Genomic DNA, 25,000 nt, shown 5'->3' on the forward strand with positions numbered 1-25,000 from the left:
GAGGGGGAGAGAGAGAAGAGAGCGGGGGAATCTGCGCAGAGGTGGAACTCTGAGTAGAGAGAAGAATCTGGTGATTTACTGTATCAAAAGCTGCAGACAAGTCAAGGAGGACAAGGACAGAGATGAGGGATGAGGCCTTAGCAGTGTGTAGGGCCTCAGTGACTGAAAGGAGAGCAGTCTCAGTAGAGTGAGAAGCCTTGAAGCCAGATTGTAGAGGATCCAGTAGGTCATTCTGGGAGAAATAGAGAGAAAGTTGTTGGCTCAGAGCACCTAGTAGGCATTAACCACAACTGCAACCTCCCTTTCTCCTACTTTCTAAATAAAAAAGGGACTTGATATTGATCTGACTACTTGTATTAATTGATGAAAAAGTAGCCATGTGCAGTAATAATACAGAAAATTGAGGATGTGATACTTGGAGCTGCGATACTTTGAGCTGTATTGAGATGCATCGTGATGCATCGTCGAATCAAATCGTTGATGGATGAATCGTAATTGAATCGTGAGGCCAGTGAAGATTCACAGCCCTACATCCTAGGGCTGGGCGATATGACCAAAATCTCATATCCCGATATAAGTCATTTCATATCCCGATACCGATATATATCACGATATAGCATATTTTCTGTAAATTCTATTTATAGTTTATATAAAATGACCACATGGCCATTTATTTATGTAGCAGTTGAACCAGTTAAAATGTTGTCAAACCTCACAAAGGATACATGCATTCAGAATACAGATAAGCATGGCTATTCTTTACAACACAGATAATAATAATTAGTTGCAGGGCAGTAGAATGAAACACAAACTGAACCACGCCACCAGTTCGATTTTCAAAGAGGACACTAGCATTTGATGTGTTTGATTTAAGCACTAATTTAGAATCATATCTAAAAGCGGACACTAGGCGGCAGTATTTCTTTAGTCAACGTCAAAATACCTACATGTTCAGTAGAAGAAGAATAAAACGGTAGAAGAAGAAGAACAACGTTAACTAACACAACTCACCCAGGGAAAGCTAAAAGCTAAAGCTAACGACAGACGTTTTGTTGTCAGCCCTCAAGGGATTTCCTTGGGATGATGAGAGGAGATGTTTTGCCAGGTTTAACGTTAAGACACACGCAAATATGGATCAAACGTGGACTTAACACAGCGCAAATGCCTGGGTAGGCTAGGCGGACGGAGTGGAGATAACATCTCCCTGCTCTTTAGCCTACACACGGCTGATTTGTGCCACTTATAAAGGGACACAAGGGGCTTGTTGTTGACACAGAGTCTGGTGCGTGTGTGGACTGTGGACGTGAGTAAAAAAGAAAACCGAATGAAGAAAGCACAGCGTCATCCAAATGATGGACAATATTGCCGTAAAGAGTGTGATTTGCAACACAACGATATAAACGATAGAGCATCATATGAGACAAAATACATTTTCTATCGTCCAGACGAAATATATCGTCATATCGCCCAGCCCTACTACAACCTACTCGCTACCACTCGGGACTCACAAAGACTCACAACCATGTACACAAAGATTTCCCCACATCTTCTCTCACACACACACACACACACACACACACACACACACACACACACACACACACACTTGACGTCCATGCCAAATTTCAGCCGCATAGGGGCGTGGGGACATTTTAGTGGTGCGACAGAGCGTCCTATAGAGCTGCTGCTCACAGCTGGAAAGAGGACAGTTTGGGGTCACATTGTTCACAGCTGGTCAGCTCTGTGTGTCCCTGGCTGCTGTCCTCTGTACTGGACAGTGTGACTGTGAGGGAGGACTTGAAGACGAGGGGGGGGGGATGCTGTTGCCCTGACAACCTAACGTCTTAGATGATGATAGGACCGACCGATAGGACATCGATCTGTGCGTGCGTGTGTGTGTGCGTGTGTGTGTATGTGTGTGTGTGCAGGATGCATCAAATCGATTCACAAAAATGACACTTGTAATCAATATCCAGTGCCTGACTGCAGCCACAGTGCATCTAGTTCAGGGGTGGACAAAAAAAAATCCCCAGACGGCCACATGACTGACTTACATCAAGTAAGTGAAGGGCCACACATTGGAGATCATACCTGACAACACTCCTGATTTTCACAGGAGTCTCCCTATTTTTAACCCTCTCTCCCGTTGTGATTGGTAATTTCTCGTTAATCTCCCGATATAATAGTGATACAAATCCAATGGCTGAAGCAGATTGGATTTATGTATTGAGTTTTTGGGGGTTGTTTTGTTTACCTTTGAGTACATTGGGGGCTGGATTGAGATACTGTAGTCCAGGGGCCGGCCCTGGGGCTGCTTTCTGCCCATGTGTGGTTTAGCTAGACTCATGTTGGACTGTATTTAAATAGACGTGTGGTTTAGCTCGACTCATGTTGGACTGTATTTAAATAGACATGTGTGGTTTAGCTAGACTCATGTTGGACTGTGTTTAAATAGACATGTGTGGTTTAGCTAGACTCATGTTGGACTGTGTTTAAATAGACATGTGTGGTTTAGCTAGACTCATGTTGGACTGTGTTTAAATAGACATGTGTGGTTTAGCTAGACTCATGTTGGACTGTGTTTAAATAGACATGTGTGGTTTAGCTAGACTCATGTTGGACTGTATTTAAATAGACATGTGTGGTTTAGCTAGACTCATGTTGGACTGTGTTTAAATAGACATGTGTGGTTTAGCTAGACTCATGTTGGACTGTATTTAAATAGACGTGTGGTCTAGCTAGACTCATGTTGGACTGTATTTAAATAGACGTGTGGTTTAGCTCGACTCATGTTGGACTGTATTTAAATAGACATGTGTGGTTTAGCTAGACTCATGTTGGACTGTGTTTAAATAGACATGTGTGGTTTAGCTAGACTCATGTTGGACTGTGTTTAAATAGACATGTGTGGTTTAGCTAGACTCATGTTGGACTGTGTTTAAATAGACATGTGTGGTTTAGCTAGACTCATGTTGGACTGTATTTAAATAGACATGTGTGGTTTAGCTAGACTCATGTTGGACTGTGTTTAAATAGACATGTGTGGTTTAGCTAGACTCATGTTGGACTGTATTTAAATAGACGTGTGGTTTAGCTCGACTCATGTTGGACTGTATTTAAATAGACATGTGTGGTTTAGCTAGACTCATGTTGGACTGTGTTTAAATAGACATGTGTGGTTTAGCTAGACTCATGTTGGACTGTGTTTAAATAGACATGTGTGGTTTAGCTAGACTCATGTTGGACTGTATTTAAATAGACATGTGTGGTTTAGCTAGACTCATGTTGGACTGTGTTTAAATAGACATGTGTGGTTTAGCTAGACTCATGTTGGACTGTATTTAAATAGACGTGTGGTTTAGCTCGACTCATGTTGGACTGTATTTAAATAGACATGTGTGGTTTAGCTAGACTCATGTTGGACTGTGTTTAAATAGACATGTGTGGTTTAGCTAGACTCATGTTGGACTGTGTTTAAATAGACATGTGTGGTTTAGCTAGACTCATGTTGGACTGTGTTTAAATAGACATGTGTGGTTTAGCTAGACTCATGTTGGACTGTATTTAAATAGACATGTGTGGTTTAGCTAGACTCATGTTGGACTGTGTTTAAATAGACATGTGTGGTTTAGCTAGACTCATGTTGGACTGTATTTAAATAGACGTGTGGTTTAGCTCGACTCATGTTGGACTGTATTTAAATAGACATGTGTGGTTTAGCTAGACTCATGTTGGACTGTGTTTAAATAGACATGTGTGGTTTAGCTAGACTTATGTTGGACTGTGTTTAAATAGACATGTGTGGTTTAGCTAGACTCGTGTTGGACTGTGTTTAAATAGACATGTGTGGTTTAGCTAGACTCGTGTTGGACTGTGTTTAAATAGACATGTGTGGTCTAGCTCGACTCATGTTGGACTGTATTTAAATAGACATGTGTGGTTTAGCTAGACTCATGTTGGACTGTGTTTAAATAGACATGTGTGGTCTAGCTAGACTCATGTTGGACTGTATTTAAATAGACATGTGTGGTTTAGCTAGACTCATGTTGGACTGTATTTAAATAGACATGTGTGGTTTAGCTAGACTCATGTTGGACTGTATTTAAATAGACATGTGTGGTTTAGCTAGACTCATGTTGGACTGTATTTAAATAGACATGTGTGGTTTAGCTAGACTCATGTTGGACTGTATTTAAATAGACATGTGTGGTCTAGGGCTGTCACTTTTCATTCGAAATTCGAATGCAACTTCGAATGTGGGGGAGGGGTTCGTGTTCAATATGTAAATTGACTGTTCGAATTTATTTTTTATTTTTATTATTATTATTATTATTTTTTTTTTTTTTTTTTTTATGAACCAAAATTAACCAACTGCTGCTTGCTGGTAATGTTAATCCCATGTCAGAAAAAGTCTCCAGATTTGTCGCGTTAGTCTCTTCTGAGAAAGATTGTCTCCAGGGTCTGAAAAGTTGTCTCGAGTTGGATGCAGCCAAGTTTGTGAGGCAGTGTTGTGACTGTGAGCGTCCAAGCTAACACGTCTGGCTGATGCCCGGTGGCCTGCAGTGGGTTGCACCAGCTGTGCGTAAGTTGAAACGTAAGCTAGTTTGAACGTAAAGTCTCACTAAGTCCGAGTTTACGCACTACTAAAAATATTTGGGTTGCACCAAGTGAAATAGTTACAACGTAGGCATAAGTTAGAACTTAAAATTTACACCTACGTCTTACTAGGTGTAAAGTCCTCCGTAAAATAGCAGTTGGCACGGATTGCAACTTGGCACCGTGGCGCATCGTTGTTTTGCGTCCGCAACGCGCTCTCCGTGATAAATTACACCCTTTGATATTTATGACTCACGCTTTTGTTTCCCACAAGCTGCAGCACTGCATACAAATTAAAATATCCGCAACAATTTAGTGAGGCAGGATGGTGGTATAGCCTACAATACTGATGAAGAGCTCACAGATAAACGTTAACAGTAATATGAACCTAAACGAACGTTACTCAATAACGTTCTCATTTGATTAGTGTTGATGAAATATGAAAGCACTAATTTGCGGTGGGCAACATGTCCTGTTTTCACTCCACTTACTTAAACAACCGTAAATAAACACCGTTTCCACCGTGCTTTTCACTGATTGGTCACAGATACTGTACACGTCTGCAACACTATTTTGGTTAGTATGGACTTTAGGGTCTACTAGTTAAGATGTACCTTACGTCTCCGTGGTGCAACCAAACAAAGACACAACTTTAGTGTCAAACTAACTAGTTTGAACATAGCAGTTAGTGTGGACTTTACACCCTAACTTAAGACAGAACTTACGTTCAGCTGGTGCAACAGGCTGCTGGACTGGATTTTTTTTTTTTTTTTTTTTTTTTTTTTTTTTTTTTTTAATTAACCAAAAAACTTTGAATATATTCGAACGAATTTCAGGCAATTAAAGTTCGTTCGAATTTTATTTTGGGAAAAAGTGACAGCCCTAGTGTGGTCTAGCTCAACTCATGTTGGACTGTATTTAAATAGACATGTGTGGTTTAGCTAGACTCATGTTGGACTGTGTTTAAATAGACATGTGTAGTTTAGCTAGACTCATGTTGGACTGTATTTAAATAGACATGTGTGGTTTAGCTAGACTCATGTTTAACTGTGTTTAAATAGACATGTGTGGTTTAGCTCAACTCATGTTGGACTGTATTTAAATAGACATGTGTGGTTTAGCTAGACTCATGTTGGACTGTATTTAAATAGACATGTGTGGTTTAGCTAGACTCATGTTGGACTGTGTTTAAATAGACATGTGTGGTTTAGCTCAACTCATGTTGGACTGTATTTAAATAGACATGTGTGGTTTAGCTAGACTCATGTTGGACTGTATTTAAATAGACATGTGTGGTTTAGCTAGACTCATGTTGGACTGTATTTAAATAGACATGTGTGGTTTAGCTAGACTCATGTTGGACTGTATTTAAATAGGAACGGGAGTGAATTCAGAGGGTGATGTTAGAAGAGAGATGGTGGGATGGTGGCAGTGCCATGTAATTGCCCTGCTAATTCCTCATAATGTGTGTGTGTGTGTGTGTGTGTGTGTGTGTGTGTGTGTGTGTGTGTGTGTCTGTGTGTTCATGCCAGTTGGCTAAAAGGTTATGGGTTAGGGTTAAAACATGATAAAAACACAAGACACATCAGGTCTTAAACAAGGTCTTTCGTAGTGAGAACGTTAGTGGTTGCCTATAGACGGTTTTCACCAAAGTGCAACCCCACAGCACTTCCTTTTTCTCAGCATTCGGCAAACTGCAGAAATATTCACTCGACATCGTTACTTTTGTTTTCGCCGCTCAGCTGTATAGACGGTTTTCACGGAATGGTCAGTCCTGCACTTGAATGTTTTTTTTTTCCTTTGATGTCCATAGCAAACACTGCAACAGGAAGTGAGCGGGGGTTCAATTTAGAATGTTTTTGTTGTCAAGTTGAAACCGTCTATAGCGGCCGAACAAACATCACATTCTAACAATTTTAAAGACGTTTTTGTTAAACTACACCGTTACGATGTCACATCTTTGCTGCATCTGTGGCTTGACTCTACATGTTCTGTCAGCATCACACCTAGACCAGACTAAGGATGTATTCACACCTATCTCGTTTGGAGCAGTTGTTCCGAAACGGAGAGCATTTTCCCCCTTGGTGCGGTTCGTTTGGGGGAGTGTGAACACAGCAATCGCACTCGGATGCGGGACAAAACAAGCGGACCGAGATCGCCAAGAAAGGGTGGTCTCGGTCCACTTCCAAACGAACTCTGGTGCGGTTCGTTTGTGGTGAGAACGTGAGCCGACCTCGATCCGCCACAACAGCAGTAAACGGTGCGCATTTTTGGATAAACCAGCTGCCGTAGTCAGCTGCGCTGTGCGTAATGGCCTGAAGAACGAACATTTTTATTGTTTAAAAACAACATCTTTCAGATCCTGTTTTGGTGACTTGTGACTTTCATCGATAAACTTTGGGGGATTTTTGGATCATCACATCAGCAGTTTGAACTCAATCAACTTACCTCGGACCATGGGAAGCAACGTTAATGTGTTGAATCTCTACGGATTTTGCCTGTAAATTGTGTGCGGTGTGCTGCGCAGCACACTGCCCTCTCTCTCCCTCTCTCTCGCTCTCTCTGGTCTCCATTCAATAAATGAAAACAAATCGTGGTAATCAGAGCCAGCCTTCTTTGTGATAAGATTGTCTGGTTCAATCAGACAATCAGACTGATTGCATGTCTTCCTCGAAATGTCCGTTATTATTAAATTATTTATTAATATTTTATTCCTGACAGGACAGGTGTTCATATAGCCTATGTCTCGGCTAATCCTCATCTCCGTGATAGTAGCCTAATAGCAGAATTTGTGAGGGTCTTTGATCTTCTATCTCCAAATTCCCAATAGCCTAAATAGGCTAAATAAATACATAGGCTTACATAGGCTACATAGCATACATTAATAAATAAATAAAGAACTTTCTCCCTCTCTCTCCGATCCCTCTTTCTTTCTCTCTCTCTCTCTCTCTCTCTCTCTCTCTCTCTCTCTCTCTCTCTCTCTCTCTCTCTCTCTCTCTCTCTCTCTCCTCGCACGGCGCACGACCGACAGCCTACAATGTAGGTCTAACAAAACACATTTTTATAATCATATAGGAAAATCTCTGGGAATTATTTTGTCCATCCCGAGAGGCTATTAGCCTATCAGAGTCTCTGCTGGCCAATCCAGGAAGTTTGACAATACTATTTGGACCGTTTCATTTGTGGCTGTGTGAACACAAACGAACCAAGGCACAAATGCAACAATTGTATCAATTAAGTACCTGAATCGGAACAAAGCAAACGACCTACAGGTGTGAATACACCCTAAAAGCAAATGTATACTGACTGCGGAGTGTCCGGTGTTCACGGCAAGACCGTTCTCTCCGCAGAGGCACATCCTTTTATGGTAAATACGGTAGGAGTGCAGTGTCTGCAGAGAGCGGAGAATCCCCCTCCAGGCTCTCGTTGTGTTTTTAGCAGGAATGCAAATCTGTAGGTCTTTGTAGTCTTGGGTGGATGAATCATACAAATTTCTGTATTTCTGTACTTCTTCTGCCAGGCGATGCTCAAACCCATTCATTTTGCACTGATTTCGCCCGGTCACTTGGTCAGTTTGTGGAGGCTTCTTCCCTATACAAACAAACCATAGCAAACATTAGCCAATCATAGCCTCGGAATTGACTGCACAAGCTTGTGGCGGGCTCCGCGGAGTTACATTTTTTGAGAGGAGCTCCGTGCAGTCCCTCCGCAGAGCCTGTGCGGAGCGCCGCACAGAGCCTCCGCTCCGCGAACACCTGACACTCCGCAGTTAGAATAAATTAGCTTTAACGCAGGGAGGAAGCTGACTGTGCAGTTGTGTCTCCAACACATGATGCTTTTTACTTTGTACGTTATAATTTGAGACAGTTGTTCTGTATCGCTCTGTCTTCTACTACTGATGTGAGCACTGTGCTGCATACTGCACTAAGTCATATTCCACCTGACTGATGTGAGCTCTGTGCTGCATACTGCACTAAGTGATATTCCACCTGCTGACTGATGTGACCTCTGTGCTGCATACTGCACTAAGTGATATTCCACCTGCTGACTGATGTGACCTCTGTGCTGCATACTGCACTAAGTCATATTCCACCTGACTGATGTGAGCTCTGTGCTGCATACTCCACTAAGTCATATTCCACCTGACTGATGTGAGCACTGTGTTGCATACTGCACTAAGTCATATTCCACCTGACTGATGTGACCTCTGTGCTGCATACTGCACTAAGTCATATTCCTCCTGACTGATGTGAGCACTGTGCTGCATACTGCACTAAGTCATATTCTACCTGACTGATGTGACCTCTGTGCTGCATACTGCACTAAGTCATATTCCACCTGCTTACTGATGTGAGCACTGTGCTGCATACTGCACTAAGTCATATTCTACCTGACTGATGTGACCTCTGTGTTGCATACTGCACTAAGTCATATTCCACCTGACTGATGTGAGCTCTGTGCTGCATACTGCACTAAGTCATATTCCACCTGACTGATGTGAGCTCTGTGCTGCATACTGCACTAAGTCATATTCCACCTGCTTACTGATGTGACCTCTGTGTTGCATACTGCACTAAGTCATATTCCACCTGACTGATGTGAGCTCTGTGCTGCATACTGCACTAAGTCATATTCCACCTGACTGATGTGAGCTCTGTGCTGCATACTGCACTAAGTCATATTCCACCTGACTGATGTGAGCACTGTGCTGCATACTGCACTAAGTCATATTCCACCTGACTGATGTGAGCTCTGTGCTGCATACTGCACTAAGTCATATTCCACCTGCTTACTGATGTGAGCACTGTGCTGCATACTGCACTAAGTCATATTCCACCTGCTTACTGATGTGAGCTCTGTGCTGCATACTGCACTAAGTCATATTCCACCTGACTGATGTGAGCTCTGTGCTGCATACTGCACGAAGTCATATTCCACCTGCTTACTGATGTGAGCACTGTGCTGCATACTGCACTAAGTCATATTCTACCTGCTGACTGATGTGACCTCTGTGCTGCATACTGCACTAAGTCATATTCCACCTGAGTGATGTGAGCTCTGTGCTGCATACTGCACTAAGTGATATTCCACCTGCTTACTGATGTGAGCACTGTGCTGCATACTGCACTAAGTCATATTCTACCTGCTTACTGATGTGAGCACTGTGCTGCATACTGCACTAAGTCATATTCCACCTGACTGATGTGAGCTCTGTGCTGCATACTGCACTAAGTCATATTCCACCTGCTTACTGATGTGAGCACTGTGCTGCATACTGCACTAAGTCATATTCCACCTGACTGATGTGAGCTCTGTGCTGCATACTGCACTAAGTCATATTCCACCTGACTGATGTGAGCTCTGTGCTGCATACTGCACTAAGTCATATTCCACCTGACTGATGTGAGCTCTGTGCTGCATACTGCACTAAGTCATATTCCACCTGACTGATGTGAGCTCTGTGCTGCATACTGCACTAAGTCATATTCCACCTGACTGATGTGAGCACTGTGCTGCATACTGCACTAAGTCATATTCCACCTGACTGATGTGAGCTCTGTGCTGCATACTGCACTAAGTGATATTCCACCTGCTGACTGATGTGACCTCTGTGCTGCATACTGCACTAAGTCATATTCCACCTGCTGACTGATGTGACCTCTGTGCTGCATACTGCACTAAGTCATATTCCACCTGACTGATGTGAGCTCTGTGCTGCATACTGCACTAAGTGATATTCCACCTGCTGACTGATGTGACCTCTGTGCTGCATACTGCACTAAGTCATATTCCACCTGCTGACTGATGTGACCTCTGTGCTGCATACTGCACTAAGTCATATTCCACCTGACTGATGTGACCTCTGTGCTGCATACTGCACTAAGTCATATTCCACCTGACTGATGTGAGCACTGTGTTGCATACTGCACTAAGTCATATTCCACCTGACTGATCTGACCTCTGTGCTGCATACTGCACTAAGTTATATTCCACCTGCTGACTGATGTGACCTCTGTGCTGCATACTGCACTAAGTCATATTCCACCTGCTGACTGATGTGACCTCTGTGCTGCATACTGCACTAAGTCATATTCCACCTGCTGACTGATGTGACCTCTGTGCTGCATACTGCACTAAGTTATATTCCACCTGCTGACTGATGTGAGCACTGTGCTGCATACTGCACTAAGTCATATTCCACCTGCTGACTGATGTGACCTCTGTGCTGCATACTGCACTAAGTCATATTCCACCTGACTGATGTGACCTCTGTGCTGCATACTGCACTAAGTCATATTCCACCTGACTGATGTGAGCTCTGTGCTGCATACTGCACTAAGTCATATTCCACCTGACTGATGTGAGCACTGTGCTGCATACTGCACTAAGTCATATTCCACCTGACTGATGTGAGCTCTGTGCTGCATACTGCACTAAGTCATATTCCACCTGACTGATGTGAGCTCTGTGCTGCATACTGCACTAAGTCATATTCCACCTGACTGATGTGAGCACTAGGGCTGTCACTTTTCATTCGAAATTCGAATGCAACTTCGAATGTGGGGGGAAGGGTTCGTTTTCGAAATGTAATTTGAATATTCGAATTATTATATATTAAAAAAAAAAAAAAAAAAAAAAAAAAATCATGTTATTCATTGATAATCCAACAGAGGGCGCTCCGCTCTAACAGCTTGACCTATGCGGACCACCTGTCTTGTCTTGACTTGACATGACATGACAGGCTGTTTGATCCGTTTGATGCGGTTTGATGAGAGAGACAAGACAAAATGGAGGCGGACGAAGATGCAGCAGAGGAAGAAAGCCAGGAGCGGACAATCACAACACCTAATCATTTGAGGAGCAGTGTGTGGAAACATTTTGGATTTTACACCGTAGATGGCAAAACAAACAAAGATAAGGCTGTGTGTCGACTTTGTAAAAGACAGTTTATTTACATGAGCACGACATCAAATCTGCGGGGACACCTGCAAGGGAGTCACCCGAAACAGGCAGCAGAACTACTCTTACAAAGTGGAGATGGATCTGCAAGTGTGGAACCGGTGCAACCCCGTCTCACTGCCTACTACCCGTCTTCAGGGGTGTTGGCAGAAGGTCGTAAAAAGGCGATCACAGAGAAGATTGCAAAGTTCATATGCAAAGACATGCGGCCAGTTAGTGTTGTTGAGGGAGCAGGTTTTCGGGGACTCGTGGAGGAACTTGAGCCTCGGTATAAAATCCCGTGTCGGGCCACAATCACAAAGTGCATAGTGAAACTGTACGACACTACACGGGAAAATGTGAAGACCATACTCAAGGACATAAAAACACTCTCTCTTACTACAGATGGGTGGACGTCGCTGGCCACACATAGTTATGTGACCGTCACAGCTCACTGGATTTCAGACAAGTGGGAAGCTGAAAATTGTGTTCTCTCTACTAAGGAGTTGAAAGGAAGCCACGATGCAGACCATGTTGCCGACTGCATCAGCAGCACACTGGATCACTTTGGCATCTCTGATGAAGTGGTTGTAGCTGTTACCGCAGACAATGCTGCGAACTACATCAACGCCATACACAACTTGGGGTTCATCCATGTACCCTGTATGGCCCACACGCTAAACCTGGCCGTGCGCAAGGGACTTCAAGTGAGAGCAGTTGATACAGCGCTTTCCAGACTAAAGCAAACTGCAGCTCATTTTGGAAGGTCTCCAGCACACGCATGCCTGCTAGGAGAAAAGCAGGAACAATTTCAATGTCCCAAAAACAAACTAATAAATGACTGTGTCACCAGATGGAATACCACCTATGACATGATATGTCGTGCGTCTGAACAGCAATTACCAGTGGCAGCCATCATTTTTGAAAAGAAGTTGTCTCATCTGGAACTCAGCTCAACTGAGTGGACTGTGGTTGATCAACTCAAAGATATACTGCATCCTTTTAAAACCGCAACTAAGGCCCTCTCCACAGAGTCCTATCCCACCGCATCTGCTGTCCTCCCTCTCCAGCACGTGATGCTATCTGAGCTGAAGACTGTTGACCCATCACACAAACCAGCTATCAAAGAAGTGAGAAGTGAGTAGCTATTTGACTTTTATTTCTTATCATTTTTAATTATTATTACATGTATAAGTCAATGCCTTATTACATTACAACAATGCGTATTTTCCAAGACGAATAAAATACTGATAGCCTATCTCAAAATGAACAAGATTAGAAACATCGTTTGCTAAAAAAAAAAGAAAAAAGGCTGTGATATAGAGCTAAATTTATTTCATTATTATTTTCACAGGCAAGATGTCGGAAAATCTGCAACCACGCTACAAAGAGACGACCAGCGAGTGGATGCTTCTCAATAAAGCGTCTTTCCTGGACCCCCGGTTCTCGCGCTTAGTCCATCTTTCACCTGGAAAGAGAAATGTAGTCGGTAATAGTATATTACGAGAGCTGAGCGAAATTGAGGGAGAGGAAGATGAAGACGATTCTCCACCTCAAGCAGCACGGGGGAGAAACAAAGATGCCCTGGGTGCGATGGGAAGCCTATTTGGGGACTTGTACACATCGGGCGAGGCCGAGGGTGACTCCCGGCAGGAGGACGATGAGCAAGGGGAACGCGGGGTGCAGGTGGAGATGCGATCGTTCAAGAAGGAGCCTCCTCTCGATGCAGACCGAAACCCACTTATTTGGTGGAGAGATAGAGAGTGCATATACCCGCAACTCGCAAAGCTGGCACGTAAATACCTGTGCGTGCCTGGAACGTCTGTCCGCTCTGAGCGGGTGTTCTCGACGGCAGGTAATATCGTAAATAAAAAGAGAGCCGCACTCGATCCCGAAAATGTCGACAGACTTGTGTTTGTAACAAATAATATGAAATAAATCGGCTACTTTTGGGTAAGCACGAAATGGAGCTGGAGTGATGCTAAAAAATGTCAAACAAAACAAGGAAAGAATTATATCTATATTACTTCAAAGCCCTTTGTGTTGTGTGTTTTATAGCACATTGATTGATACTTTAGAGCCTACTTGAAGTGTTGGAAAGAACATAGGCCTACTCATCAGATAAACATAGCAGCTAAAAAGGTTATTGCTGGAAGAATGTTACAAATGTTGTATTAAACGAAAATAATAAATTGAAGTATGTTCGTTGTATTAACGAAAATAAATACATTGAAGTAGGCTATGTTGTGTTAACGAAAATAACGAAACGAATAGGCTACATTGAAGTATGTTGTATTAACGAAAATAACGAAACGAATACATTGAAGTATGTTGTATTAACAAAAATAACGAAAAGAATAAATTGAAGTATGTTGTATTAACGAAAATAAATACATTGAAGTATGTTCTGTTAACGGAAAAAATAAAATGAAGTGTGGAAATAATGTCATGGCATTCCTGTTTTCACTCCACTTACTTAAACAACCGTAAATAAACACCGTTTCCACCGTGCTTTTCACTGATTGGTCACAGATACTGTACACGTCATTGTCTCCGACACTATTTTGGTTAGTATGGGTCTACTAGTTAAGATGTACCTTACGTCTCCGTGGTGCAACCAAACAAAGACACAACTTTAGTGTCAAACTAACTAGTTTGAACGTAGCAGTTAGTGTGGACTTTACACCCTAACTTAAGACAGAACTTACGTTCAGCTGGTGCAACAGGCTGCTGGACTGGGGATTTTTTTTTTTTTTTTTTTTTTTTTTTTTTTTTTTTTAATTAACCAAAAAACTTCGAATATATTCGAACGAATATCGGGCAATTAATATTCGTTCGAATTTTATTTTGGGGAAAAAGTGACAGCCCTAGTGAGCACTGTGCTGCATACTGCACTAAGTCATATTCCACCTGACTGATGTGAGCTCTGTGCTGCATACTGCACTAAGTCATATTCCACCTGACTGATGTGAGCTCTGTGCTGCATACTGCACTAAGTCATATTCCACCTGACTGATGTGAGCTCTGTGCTGCATACTGCACTAAGTCATATTCCACCTGCTGACTGATGTGACCTCTGTGCTGCATACTGCACTAAGTCATATTCCACCTGCTGACTGATGTGAGCTCTGTGCTGCATACTGCACTAAGTCATATTCCACCTGACTGATGTGAGCTCTGTGCTGCATACTGCACTAAGTCATATTCCACCTGCTGACTGATGTGACCTCTGTGCTGCATACTGCACTAAGTCATATTCCACCTGACTGATGTGAGCTCTGTGCTGCATACTGCACTAAGTCATATTCCACCTTCTGACTGATGTGAGCACTGTGTTGCATACTGCACTAAGTCATATTCTACCTGACTGATGTGAGCTCTGTGCTGCATACTGCACTAAGTCATATTCTACCTGACTGATGTGACCTCTGTGCTGCATACTGCACTAAGTCATATTCCACCTGACTGATGTGAGCTCTGTGCTGCATACTGCACTAAGTCATATTCCACCTGACTGATGTGACCTCTGTGCTGCATACTGCACTAAGTCATATTCCACCTGACTGATGTGACCTCTGTGCTGCATACTGCACTAAGTCATATTCCACCTGCTGACTGATGTGAGCACTGTGCTGCATACTGCACTAAGTCATATTCTACCTGACTGATGTGACCTCTGTGCTGCATACTGCACTAAGTCATATTCCACCTGACTGATGTGACCTCTGTGCTGCATACTGCACTAAGTCATATTCCACCTGACTGATGTGACCTCTGTGCTGCATACTGCACTAAGTCATATTCCACCTGACTGATGTGAGCGCTGTGCTGCATACTGCACTAAGTCATATTCCACCTGACTGATGTGAGCTCTGTGCTGCATACTGCACTAAGTCATATTCCACCTGACTGATGTGACCTCTGTGCTGCATACTGCACTAAGTCATATTCCACCTGACTGATGTGAGCTCTGTGCTGCATACTGCACTAAGTCATATTCTACCTGACTGATGTGAGCTCTGTGCTGCATACTGCACTAAGTCATATTCCACCTGACTGATGTGAGCTCTGTGCTGCATACTGCACTAAGTCATATTCCACCTGACTGATGTGAGCTCTGTGCTGCATACTGCACTAAGTCATATTCCACCTGACTGATGTGACCTCTGTGCTGCATACTGCACTAAGTCATATTCCACCTGACTGATGTGACCTCTGTGCTGCATACTGCACTAAGTCATATTCCACCTGACTGATGTGAGCTCTGTGCTGCATACTGCACTAAGTCATATTCCACCTGACTGATGTGAGCACTGTGCTGCATACTGCACTAAGTCATATTCCACCTGACTGATGTGAGCTCTGTGCTGCATACTGCACTAAGTCATATTCCACCTGACTGATGTGAGCACTGTGCTGCATACTGCACTAAGTCATATTCCACCTGACTGATGTGACCTCTGTGCTGCATACTGCACTAAGTCATATTCCTCCTGACTGATGTGACCTCTGTGCTGCATACTGCACTAAGTCATATTACACCTGACTCATGTGAGCTCTGTGCTGCATACTGCACTAAGTCATATTCCACCTGACTGATGTGACCTCTGTGCTGCATACTGCACTAAGTCATATTCCACCTGACTGATGTGAGCTCTGTGCTGCATACTGCACTGTCATATTCCACCTGACTGATGTGAGCTCTGTGCTGCATACTGCACTAAGTCATATTCCACCTGACTGATGTGAGCACTGTGCTGCATACTGCACTAAGTCATATTCCACCTGACTGATGTGAGCTCTGTGCTGCATACTGCACTAAGTCATATTCCACCTGACTGATGTGACCTCTGTGCTGCATACTGCACTAAGTCATATTCCACCTGACTGATGTGAGCTCTGTGCTGCATACTGCACTAAGTCATATTCCACCTGACTGATGTGAGCTCTGTGCTGCATACTGCACTAAGTCATATTCTACCTGACTGATGTGACAGTAGGCTACAGTACAGTACGCTAGGCTACAGTACAGTAGGCTACAGTACAGTAGGCTACAGTGCAGTACAGTAGGCTACAGTACAGTAGGTTACAGTACAGTACAGTAGGCTACAGTACAGTACAGTAGGCTACAGTACAGTAGGCTACAGTACAGTACAGTAGGCTACAGTACAGTACAGTAGGCTACAGTACAGTACAGTAGGGTACAGTACAGTAGGCTACAGTACAGTAGGCTACAGTGCAGTACAGTAGGCTACAGTGCAGTGCAGTAGGATACACTACAGTACAGTAGGCTACAGTGCAGTACAGTAGGATACAGTACAGTAGGTTACAGTACAGTACAGTAGGCTACAGTGCAGTACAGTAGGCTACAGTGCAGTACAGTAGGCTACAGTACAGTAGGCTACAGTACAGTACAGTAGGCTACAGTACAGTAGGCTACAGTACAGTAGGTTACAGTACAGTACAGTAGGCTACAGTACAGTACAGTAGGCTACAGTACAGTAGGCTACAGTACAGTACAGTAGGCTACAGTACAGTAGGTTACAGTGCAGTACAGTAGGCTACAGTGCAGTACAGTAGGCTACAGTACAGTAGGCTACAGTACAGTACAGTAGGCTACAGTACAGTAGGCTACAGTACAGTAGGTTACAGTACAGTACAGTAGGCTACAGTACAGTAGGCTTTGAGACTGTAATTAAAGTAAAACATCCACAATGCATTTAAAAGTCAATTCTGCCACTCATCACTAATTGATTGTTTTTCAAACTGTACTTGAAAACCTTCATGAGTTTGAGTTTATTTGATTCTCGCTCACAGTATTCACTGAATAAAAAACGGAATTTACGCACAGAACTGTTGAGATCTAGCTAAAAACAAGGAAATACATGTACCGTAAATTCCGGACTATAAGCCGCACCGGTGTATAAGCCGCACCTGCAAAGTTGACTATTTTTTTCTTATATAAGCCGCACCGGACTATAAGCCGCGGGTGTTTTAATGGTATTTTTTTTTTTTTTTTTTTTTTTTTTTTTTATTATTGTGTTTTAATGTTTAATTACCATATGTAAGGGTTCATGCACAGAGGGCACTGTTTGAGGAAGCTCCCATTTATTAACATTTCAACAAAACAACATAACACAACACCACCTGTGTTGTTTTTTACAGTGCACACAGTGTCATACAGTGTCATACAGTGTCATACAGTGTGGTGAAAAGAGGGCAAGAGAGGAAATTAAAACTTATTATAGTTATATAGGATTTATAGTTAGAAAGAGTGAAGATTTTTTTTTTTTTTTTTTTTTTTTTTGGAAAAAATCCATAGATAAGCCGCACCGTTATATAAGCCGCAGGGGCCAAAAAAGGCCAAAAAACGGGAAAAAAGGTGCGGCTTATAGTACGGAATTTACGGTAGATATTTAAAAAAAAATGATTTCATATTTGCTTTGCACCTATCAGGGGTTCCTCTTTCTCGGGAAAAATTCACTGGCACACAGGAATTGATGCCTTTTATGTTTCCTGTTTGGAATAAATATGAGACAGGACGAGTTTACAGTAGATGTCTTTAATATTATGTTGAGCCAGAGCATTGAGAGCAAAACACCAAAACAATGATCACCAAAGTTGTAACCAAAATCAAGAAGAAATGATCAGTAAGTTTCAGGCCGATACAAATAAACTCTGACTTGACTCTATCTCATTACATTTTGAATGTCTTCTGTTACAATGTTGCAAAATCCAAACAGCCATCACATCTCCTCATCATGCTATTAGGGATGTCGACGGTTAACCGTCTTAACCGGTTAACCGCCGAAAACGTCTTTGGTCCGTTAAGCATGACGGTTAAACAGTCAATTTCCATGTTAATTTGCATATAATAGAACACACCATTATAATTTGACAAAGAGGAAGTATTGAAAAGGTTTAGAAAAAGACATCTATAAAAGACATCAAGCTGCACTGCATGAAGGAAGTGAAACCAGCGGGGAGCCAAAGTATGTGAAACCATGAGTACATCACCATCATACCCCAGACACATTTTCAACCATGTGTGCTATCTCAGATCAGAGGTATTACAATTACCATCACTTTATTGTATATTAATGGAGACATGGGGGGAATCACACCCACACGAGTTAACTTATTTACAAAAGAAGAAGTAGCATCTATAGCAGAAACAGCTGCTGATAGGAATCAGTCTCATGACTGATGGCTTTGGAGGGATACTGAGTGCACAACACAATGAACTTCTAAAACTGTTGAATATGAACGTCACTTTTTGCCTCAGTCCACCGCTACTTCCTGGTTGCCGAGTCATTGGGCTCAGTAACGGGAGCCGCAGCTCGACTCGCCAGTTAAGTTTAGGCAACTAAAATAACTTGGTGAATGTTAGGGTTATGCTTTGGGGTTAGGGGTTAAAAACGAGATCAAAACACAAGACACATCAGGTCTTGAACCAGGTCTCTCAGGTCTGTTTGAACAAACATCACATTCTAACGATTTTAAAGCTGTTTTTGTTCAACTACAATCTCTTTGGGCTGTCGACCAACGTCACTATGTCACGTGTTTTGTGATACTGGCTCGCCATTTCTGCATCTGTGGCTTGACTCAACAGTACATTAATAGTGCAGTACAGTACAATACAATACAGTGCAGTACAATATAGTGTAGTACAGTATCTAAAGTACTGTATAGGACAGTAGGCTACAGCAGTGGTTCTCAAATGGGGGTCTGGGGACCCCCAGGGGTCCTTGAGGTGGTTCCAGGGGGTCCCCAGCCAAAAGGGGGTCATTTATTTTCGCTATAATTCCATTCATAAGTAACACTGACTATTTTGGTCATGGGTTTTATACACTTTCTGTAATAAAACATCTAAAAGCATCAATCTTATTATCATATCGGGGACCGTGGGACAAAATCCTATCAAATGGGAGTCCGTGGTCTAATCTTCGTCAGTTTAGGGGTCCTTAATTTGAAAAAGTTTGAGAACCACTGGGCTATAGTACATTTACAGGACAATTATTCCACCACTTCCTATAGCACACACAGTAACAAGCCTCTCTGCAAATATGACCCAATACATTTGACCAAATTCTGCCTTAATATTGACACCGTGTTTATTTCAAAGCAGTTATTTAAAAAATTAAAATAAAAAAATATATAGTAAAATAGCAAGTATCTCATAAAATGATAATAGCACTGGAAACTGTACAATGATGTAAAACAGCAAGGGAAGGCAGGAAATTAGCAAAATTCAATGATGCTAAATGCTCCTTTAAAGTTTGACCAACATGTTGTATACAGATGATATAAACTGTGCTGTAAACATGTTATATACTGAGAGACAGCAGCTGTTACAGCAGCTGATCCAAGTTTTGGCTCTAAATATACTAATGCACTTAGGTAAATATTGAACAAGGGGCTTTAACAAAGCTGTTATTAATGAGGAACTGTCACACCTTCATCTCACAGACCCAGAGCTTCTTTGCGTCACATGACCAGTCATTCCACTTCAAGGGTCACTAGAAGAAATAAACAGCTCAGCACAGTCCTGGTCACCCCGATTATTAGGCTTCCCCTTCATCCAGTACCTGAAACGGAAGAGGACAAGGAGTCAAACCCTGTGGTGAAGACATTGTCTCACACCAATGAGTCAGAACAAATATGATCAGGTCTTACTCTGTGGTCAGAGGTGATCCATCCACCCATCTCCAGGTCTCTTCTGTCTCTCTGTCTGTCAGACCAATCCACACAGTCCTGTCTAGCCCAACCAGGAATTCCTGTTTGTTGAGACAGAAGTAGAGGGTTCACACACAATGCACGTACGTACACACAAACCAACACACACACACAAACCAACACACGCACACGCACGCATGCACGCACGCGCACACACACATGCACACGCACGCACGCACACGCACACACACACACACACACACACACACACACACACACACACACACACCTGTTGCTCTCTGCTGTTGATGATCACCAGATCAGCTCCTCTCTTCAGACAGTCCTGTCTGCTCTCTTCCCAGGTTTTCTGCTCAGCAGAGATGTAGTACCACTTCGAGTCAAATCTAGTCCAACAATTAGACCTTTGGGCTGCGACAAATCAACACAACAAAACATGTATGTTAATGATCACACTCACATATAAAATAATAACTATGTGAACTGCTTTCATTTAATGATATCATTTAACTTATTCTGATCAACATTTACTCACTCTGGTTACAAAAACCCTCTCTCAGGAGGATGGTCTGTAACTGGTCTCTCTCTTCAGTCAGGATGATGTTACTGGTCTGTAACTGGTCTCTCTCCATCGTCAACAGCTCAAGCTTCTGCACATCTGAATTATCTGAAAGCAGTTGTCAGAGAAAACCACGTTCCTTGAATTAGTCCTACTAGGTTGAAGGAATTGAGATATCTGCTGCTCTTGGCAGTGAGCAAACATAATGAATTGAAAATAGAAAGACACTCACGCACGATGAGACGCAGAGAGACGTTGAGAGCAGCTTGTGTAGCACACAGCAGCCCAAAGCTCACCAAGACCAGCTTGTAAACGTTTCCCTCTGTGGAACCAACATTCACATGTAGGACAGCAGCTCACAAAACCATTTCCACTGCTCACTGCTGTTTATAGTGTCAAGAAGATGTATCAAGCAAAATGTGACATCTTCAAATCATCTTCCCATATTTTCCTCACCATGTCTCTTGGCTGCCTGCTGACGCCTCTCAGCAGAATGAGCCGTCATGGGATGATCCTCGTCGATCTCAGTTATTTCAAGTTCCTCTCGTCGGGCACGACGGGCAGACCTCGCCGTGCTGCAGGTCTCTCTGCTTCTGACTTCTGCTTCTGTGGCTTGAGTCTATATGTTCCTCAGAACTCTGTCAGCATTTGCGTAAATCACACCTCTAGACGGCACTAAGACATGGCAGTTATGGGTAAATCACACCTCTAGACCACACTAAAGCTGGGCTCAGACTACAGGATTCTGACAATCCTAGCCGATTTTGAAATCTGGCTGTGACACGCACTACAGGAGAATCTTCCCAGATTATCTTCCCTAGAATCTCAAACATGCACACACTACAATATTTGTAAATGTGGCGCACCACGCACTACAGGATATTATTAAGATTATCGGCAGGATAATCACCTTGACGCCCGTCCATACTCGTTTTTGGGGTTCCAGCAGTGACCAAAGCGCTCCGCCCCCACCTCACCTCTCTCTCTCTTTCCTCATTTTCATGCCCGTCTCGCCAAACAAATGAATCTCACGGTAGTTAGCATGCGTGTAAACAACGCGAGTCTATTCTGCCCTACAAAGGAGAAAGCCAGTAACTCACCAGAGTGCAGAGCTGAGAAAAATGACTTTAAAGTTTTCTTGTTGTCCAGACAAAATAGTTGCACGCAGATCATTAAATATTTGGCAATTCTTTGTTTTTTTAGTAAAGTTATTTATCCATATAAAAATATTTAGCTAACTCTTGACCTTTGACCTTCATTTGGGAGTTACTGTATTCCTCCTTTGCATGCCTTACGAAAAAGCATGGGGTTATACCAAAGTGAAGGGCAGTAAGTCAAATTTGATCTAATCTTTTTAGTTTAAAAAGCAGTATAATGACAAATATAATAACATCCTTAGTCTGATGATGATATAAGATGAAATTGCACTTTTTACTATTATTCATTACATTAATATTATTATATAATAACATTTGTTATCATATTTGTATGCAAGTATGTTTGTGATATTCCAAGTATCTTTTTAAATCAAATTATTTCAATTGTTTTTCGATATTTTTGAACATTTGAAGCAACTAATAATTATATTCTAATAAAATAATATCACACTGATTGCTTAATTTTAATGCTTCAATATAGTTAAACAGTTACATTCAGATAAGTGACATTGATACGATTGATTGATATGATATGAGTAAAAGACAAATACATTTCAAATGTTACTCATTTGAAATATTTGTCACCTTTGCCACCAATGACAATCACAGTAACTTTGAGGCGCGAAAAATAGAGTGATGCAAAACAAAGGGCATGGGACAGTAACTCAATTTCAGCACAGCTAAACAAAAGAGGAGTACAGTAACTCAAGTTACAGTGATTGGCCTTGGTTTCACTAAGGCTTTTTTGAGTTACTGCAAATACGACCCCCTATTTTCTCCAAAACACAACACATTTGAGACAAGATATTTTTCCACATGACAAAGGATGTCTTTAATGTCACAAAAATGATAATAACTCATTTTTGACAAAAAATGAGTTACTGCCTTTCTCCTTTGTAGGGCAGTATTGTCTGTACAAGTGAGAACACAAACACATGGGCTACCAAAATATATTTCCCTGCTGCATGTCATGAGATCGGCAAAAGTTTGGATAGACTGGATTGCTTCCCGCAGCAGCAATGCCTTTTTTCCCCACACTGCTCGATAGACAGGTAGGAGATTACAGCCTCTGACTGGCAGGGGCTCAAAACTACGATATAACAACTTTTTATTCATTGGTCATTCATTGTGATATAAATTAGTGACATTTTCCCCCAAATACTCATGGTTCTGTGCTGTTGGTATTTGGTAGCCTATCTGATGCCTGCAGTGCAGCGCATCAAATGAGCCGCGTCAATTAACGATAATGACGGGAGTCTCGCGCAGCAGCAGAATGATGTATTTGCGCAGATTTTCAGTCCTAAATATCAAACATGTTTGATATGATCGGGACGGCCCCGATGAGGCTGTGAGCAGATCGGGAGGGTTAAGATTGGATCTGCAAACAGCTCACACTACAAGATAATATGTGCCGAACGTCGGGCCCGACCAAGCTTGGCAAGCTGCCAGGCCAGATTTCCCCTCCGATTCTCGGGAGGGGTGAATCGGGCATAAATCGGCCCGAAAATCCTGTAGTGTGAGCCAGCCTTAAGGCACATATCTTTGGGGACTAGTTTTACGTGGGGGGTGCTGTAGAGATGACGCTCCACACACGTAACGTTGGCTACTGGCTCATGGAACCAGATTTACATCATAAATGATGATGATGATAAAATAGCGACAGACGCTGGTCGTTCACTCGCAAATCAAAAGTAAGCTACACATACTGTACAACAGGTCAACAGCAGCTGGACACTGGCTCATAAAACAACCAGTAGGCTGTACCACGAATGTTGTATACGAAGGTCCAGGATCTGACCCTTGATCTGGTTTGGCTAAACCAGATAATTGCCACGGAGCTCGATTGTAGTTAACTTGTACCACGAACGTAGATCACCACTCGTTAAGTGGAACCAGGTTTTCTAATCAAGTTGAGAGCGCGTGCACATGAAAATGTCCGTGCACATGAGCTCGTGCCCGCAAAAGAGGCGTGGTTTTTAACAACTAGCCAATCACAATGCAATATGGACCGCTCCAGCTCAGAGCCGTAGCTTTTACAGCGCCAGACACGCCTATTTCCTCATTCATTCAAAGCCACATCGTGAAGCTTTACTACTATGTCAGAGTCAAAATCCACATTGGATATTATTAGTCTGTTCCCGAATGACTGTCTAAAGTTACCACTTTTATTCACATCATTTATTTGAAGAGCGGTTTCTGCCTGCATGTATCCTACAGCAGCTCAATTCACCCTCTCAATAAACTCAATAAAACCGGCATGTCTTTTTTGCGAGTGGAAGCAATGTGTAATCTATCTCAGTCCAAAATGCGTATGTATAGACCATTTAGGCTCAATGAATAATAATGATCTCATGATGTGCTTAGTCTCACTGATTGAATAATTCCTATAGGCTATAAATTAAAAAAAAAATGATAATAAAATAAAAAAAATGCTTCAGAACTGAATCGACACGGTACGTGCGGGCATAGATTTCATTTATAAAAAATTGCCTATTTTGTGGTCACATATATAGGCTATTGTCAGCAGAGTCGCATATCTCCATATTTCATATAATGATGCTGGAAATATGAAGTTCAATCACATCATACAGGCCAAAAGCAACACAGTTGCAGCTGCAAAATGCAGGAGTAGCCTAGATATGAATCATCTGTGTGCAGGTGATCCCATATTAAATTGCTTAGATGTAGTAGGCTATTCTGACATGTATGACCATGTCCAACCCAACGTCAGCCTCAGCTCCGTTGCGCACACGGCACTGTGTGCTTTGGAGACGTTTATGTAACCTTTTTATGCCGGTTTAGTCATATTTCTCCACTCACCACTCAGCTGCAATTGATCGGCGGAGTCAAACAATGTATCTAGGCTACTTGAGGCTACATGGGCAGTTAGCCAGCCGCTTCTTTTCACCTGACAGAGGAAGCTTCACTGGTAGGACATAGCACGTGGGAGGATCACACTATTCCAACCAGTTCCCCTCCCTCTGAACAGGCGCCCTTAACGACCAGAGGAGGAACCACAAGCCCTCTGAGACATGCTTGTGAATTAGGGCTATAT

General features: G+C 42.5%; 2 protein-coding genes across 2 annotated transcripts in view; one reads left to right on the forward strand and one right to left on the reverse strand.

Annotated features, from left to right (window-relative positions):
• The window catches only part of LOC310771369 (chloride channel protein 2-like), a gene marked incomplete at both ends in the record, with an annotated part of 82,670 nt that overhangs the window by 7,906 nt on the left and 49,764 nt on the right, over positions 1-25,000 (forward strand). The window lies entirely within an intron of this gene.
• LOC310771367 (CD209 antigen-like protein D) lies at positions 19,684-21,358 on the reverse strand. Its single transcript, XM_083663993.1, has 6 exons — positions 21,245-21,358; positions 21,021-21,110; positions 20,765-20,896; positions 20,501-20,640; positions 20,212-20,312; positions 19,684-20,123 (listed from the first exon to the last, which is right to left on the reverse strand). The coding sequence occupies exons 1-6, from the start codon at positions 21,291-21,293 to the stop codon at positions 20,045-20,047; spliced, it is 591 nt and encodes a 196-aa protein (XP_083520119.1). The 5' UTR covers positions 21,294-21,358; the 3' UTR covers positions 19,684-20,044.

The sequence above is a fragment of the Poromitra crassiceps genome (assembly GCF_964638095.1).
Source record: "Poromitra crassiceps genome assembly, contig: HAP1_SCAFFOLD_561, whole genome shotgun sequence".
Taxonomy (NCBI): domain Eukaryota; kingdom Metazoa; phylum Chordata; class Actinopteri; order Beryciformes; family Melamphaidae; genus Poromitra; species Poromitra crassiceps.

Excerpts from the sequence above, each read along its gene's own strand:
- LOC310771367 (XM_083663993.1), bottom strand. The coding sequence starts at position 21,293 with ATGACGGCTCATTCTGCTGAGAGGCGTCAGCAGGCAGCCAAGAGACAT. Across the intron at positions 20,641-20,764 it reads AGAGGGTTTTTGTAACCAGA|CCCAAAGGTCTAATTGTTGG; the intron begins GTGAGTAAATGT and ends GATTTGTCGCAG. Across the intron at positions 20,313-20,500 it reads TCAACAGCAGAGAGCAACAG|GAATTCCTGGTTGGGCTAGA; the intron begins GTGTGTGTGTGT and ends CTCAACAAACAG.